The sequence below is a fragment of the Sinocyclocheilus grahami genome, unplaced genomic scaffold, assembly GCF_001515645.1.
Source record: "Sinocyclocheilus grahami isolate Dianchi unplaced genomic scaffold, SAMN03320097.WGS_v1.1 scaffold15.1, whole genome shotgun sequence".
Classification (NCBI taxonomy): Eukaryota; Metazoa; Chordata; class Actinopteri; order Cypriniformes; family Cyprinidae; genus Sinocyclocheilus; species Sinocyclocheilus grahami.
The window spans coordinates 2,089,736-2,093,691 of record NW_015505194.1 but is presented as its reverse complement, the minus strand read 5'-3'; the positions used below and the strand labels follow the sequence as shown (position 1 = coordinate 2,093,691).

The following is a 3,956-nucleotide window of genomic DNA, read 5'->3' as shown; positions in this document are numbered from 1 at the left end:
TGTCTCAAATCCACAACAATCATACCGGTATCAAAGAAATCACCTGTGTCCTGTCTAAACGACTACCGTCCCATAGCACTGACTCAAGTCATAATGAAGTGCTTTGAGAGGTTAGTCATGCACAACATCAAAACCAGCCTCCCCAACACACTCGATCCGCTCCAGTTTGCATACCGTCCAAACCGCTCTACAGACGATGCAATTTCCTCCACCCTCCACCTGGCTCTTACCCACCTAGAAAATAAAGACTCCTATGTTAGAATGCTGTTCATCGACTTCAGCTCAGCATTCAACACAATAATCCCACAACAGCTCATCAATAAACTAAACCTGCTGGGCCTTAGCAATTCTCTCTGTAATTGGATCCTGGACTTTCTATCTGGAAGACCTCAGTCAGTCCGTGTCGGCCACAACACCTCGAGCACTACTACACTGAGCACAGGTGCCCCACAGGGCCCCCACAACGCACTACAGAGAGGAAGTGGCAAAGCTGGTTGAATGGTGTGGCACTAACAACCTGTCCCTCAATGTGAGTAAGACAAAGGAGGTTGTGATGGACTTCAGGAGAAACTCTGTTGACCACCCCCCACTGACCATCGACAGCTCGACTGTGGAGAGAGTCAGCAGCACTAAATTCCTGGGGGTGCACATCACAGAGGATCTCACCTGGACCACCAACACCATGTCACTCTCCAAGAAGGCACAACAGCGCCTACACTTTCTCCGCCGGCTGAAAAGAGCAAGTCGCCCTCCTCCCATCCTCACCACATTCTATAGGGGCACCATTGAGTGCGTGCTGACCAGCTGCATCACTGTCTGGTATGGGAACTGTAGTGCAGCAGACCGCAAGACCCCTCCAGCGGCAGTGAACACAGCTGCAAAGATCATCGGTGCCCCTCTCCCCTCCATCCTGGACATTTTCCTTACACGATGCTCCAGCAAAGCCAACAGTATCATGAAGGACCCCACCCATCCCTCCCACAGTCTCTTCCAGCTCTTGCCATCAGGAAGACGGTACCGGAGCATCAGAGCCCGCTCCGCCAGACTGCTCAACAGCTTTTTCCCCCAGGCTGTGAGAGCCCTGAACTAAAATAACCCCGCCCTCCTCTGAAACCCCCACATAACCCCCTACCTCCTGAAACATGGACCATCTCACCTCCTACAATTCAAACAATTCGAAGTGTGCTACAGGGCCTGTACAAACCACCTGTAGAAACACACTCTCCTGTATGTGCACTAGACACTTTTCACACACACTGCTTTGTGTACATAAATCCCACAAAAGACTCCGTAATAGGTGCGTTTACATGCTCATGCACTACAAATCATCTGCACTGTTCCCCAGCCAGCTGCTGACTACGATGTTTCTCTTTGCACATGTACAGTATTATGTGAAGCATCCGTATAGTCTGTATTCTTTATTTTATTTATTTTTTTACTTATGTATAGGTAAACATTTATATATATATATATATATATAGTATATTTATAATCAAAATCAGTCAGTAGGTTAGTTGTGTATAGGCTTTTACTGCTTTACTGTATAGTTTTTTTTTACTGTTTTACTTCACTGTTGTATGCCTGTATTTATGTGACACCGTGGTCCTGTGAGGCACGACATTTCGTTCCACTGTATGTCCTCACATGCAGCAGAATGACAATAAAGCTCAACTTGAACTTGAACTTGATATAAGTATTTTTACTATAGGTTTTACTGACTGTCTATGAAGTACCACAGTAAAATGTTTTACTCTGTGCATTTTTTTTACAGGTGATGCTATAGTAGTATACACTGATGGCTGTTGCACAGCCAATGGGAAAAAAGGAGCACGCGCAGGAATTGGTGTATATTGGGGTCGTGATCATCCACTGTAAGTCATCTGTGATTAATAGCATTCTGAAAAAAACTGGTATTTCAGAAAACAATACTTTTCATGTTTTGTTTCCCCCTGCCAACATTTTCACTGTTTTAGTGTCAAAAATGTATACATTTTAATTGTTTTAATTACTTTTAATTGTTTCCTCAGTAATGTTGCTGAGAGGCTTCCAGGAAGACAGACCAACCAAAGAGCAGAATTGCAGGTAAGAAGGAGGTTGTTCTTTCAGTGTTCTTTCTTATACACTTTTATCAATAACTGTATCGTTAAACTTCTCATCACAGGCTGCTTGCAAGGCACTCGAGCAAGCCAGAGAAAATAATTTAAAAAAAGTTGTGATCTACACGGACAGCAAGTTCACCATTAATGGTATGCGCTTTCTGATTTTATGTTCAAATACTTGTGAAAATGTCTGGTCATAAAACAGTGTAGTACTTATTTATTATTGTTATTAATAGATATTTTAAAAATAACTTACAACATTTTTTTTTACGTTTATTTATTTAAATATTGGTTGCAATGCATTTTTTTGGATTTCTAAAGGCATTACAAGTTGGGTAAAGACTTGGAAGTCTAATGGCTGGAGGCTTAAAGGTGGCGGGGCCATAGTCAACAAGGAAGACTTTCAAAAGCTGGATAAACTAAATGCAGAACTTGAGGTCGAATGGGTATGTTTTCTGTATTCACAGTGATGAACAATATGGCATCTGCTATTCAATTTGTTTGTTTCAAGCATGATGTCCCAACCTTTGTGTATAAACATTCTTTTGGGATGTAAATGTGCAGCTGTAGACGTTTTCACTCTATCATTTTTGATAAACACAAACAAAGAGATGTCTTGCATATCTGTGTAATTTTCACTGATGCTGGTGATTAAGGATGGAAATTAAGATCAGAGCAGCTGATCTATTAAGAATGCTGTGATTTATATCCATTATATTGTGTGGAAGTTCACTATCCTTCTGAATGTGGGATATTGAATACATACTGTACCTCTTGGTCAAAATTAGGTATTGTTGTAAACTTTGTTATATCTAGAATATTGGCTGGATAACTTCAGTAACTAGCACTCTACATTTAAATATGACACACAGTGTCAGAAAAATAAATACATAAATTCAGTTACTAAATCAGTATCCATATATTAAAACTAATATTCATATATTCATATATTGAAGACTATGCCAGAACTTTAATTGAGAAATTGAAAGATACCTTCAGACTACAATACATGGTGTTTATTTAAATTTAATTTTATATTTACATTAATATTTAGCTTTGTGAAGAATTTGTGTTTGTAGCATTTTTCTTTTCTTTTTTGCTGTGGTGCAAAAAAAAATTAAGACCACGTCTTGATGTCAGAACCCTTCTCCTCACTTTCAGATGCTCTCATGCATGCTTGGCATTATGCAACGAGTGATGAAACAAATGCATGGCATGGCCAGTGAAATGACTGCAAATGAAAAAATGTACCATCTCTCTTATTCTTCATTTCTAGATGCACATTCCAGGTCATGCTGGGTATACAGGCAATGAGGAAGCAGACAGACTGTCCCGGGAGGGAGCGGCAAAGCCCCCATGTTAGCCCACTTTTATCATGTTAATTTTATAATAATGCATTATTGTAGGTGCCTAGGACGAGGTTGTAGTTTGTTTATCCTCAGTGACTAATGCACTTTCTTATTTTGATTTTGTTGTGCTAGTGTTGTAATGTTGCAAACAACACTCGAAACAAGTTTTCTTCTATTCTGAAGAGCGATGCTTAGCCAAAAATTTACTTTTTGATTGTTCTGTCAATAAAAATGGTCATATATTGTTCCTGGGATGGATTCCTGGTACTTATTTTTTTTCTCTCAGAAATATAAGCACTTGAAAATGTTCTGCCACCATAATGTATTATTGATTCTTTATCTCTGAATGCGTTGTCTTGCTCTTATTTTCAGAAAGATGTTTTCAGTTAAGGTCATGGCTCTGAAATGCACTTATACTGAAATGCTTCGATATGAACAGCAGGTGTCACTGCAGTTCATGCTGAAAAATAGAATATAGTTTTTATCTTTACAAAAATCTAAGTTTGCT

General features: G+C 39.6%; 1 protein-coding gene across 4 annotated transcripts in view; it reads left to right on the top strand.

Annotated features, from left to right (window-relative positions):
- Positions 1–3,752, top strand: part of LOC107601728 (ribonuclease H1-like) — an 8,185-nt gene extending 4,433 nt beyond the window's left edge. For 2 of the 4 annotated variants that reach the window (XM_016294023.1, XM_016294031.1), the window contains exons 5-9: positions 1,772–1,871; positions 2,028–2,082; positions 2,162–2,246; positions 2,421–2,545; positions 3,376–3,751. In XM_016294023.1, the coding sequence (XP_016149509.1) occupies positions 1,772–1,871; positions 2,028–2,082; positions 2,162–2,246; positions 2,421–2,545; positions 3,376–3,462 (452 nt within the window). In that variant the 3' untranslated portion in view covers positions 3,463–3,751. Of the gene's footprint in view, positions 1–1,771; positions 1,872–2,027; positions 2,083–2,161; positions 2,247–2,420; positions 2,546–3,375 lie in introns of all 4 variants that reach the window. The other 2 variants (XM_016294007.1, XM_016294015.1) reach the window with 2 other exon arrangements.
- Positions 3,753–3,956: the final 204 nt, after the last annotated feature.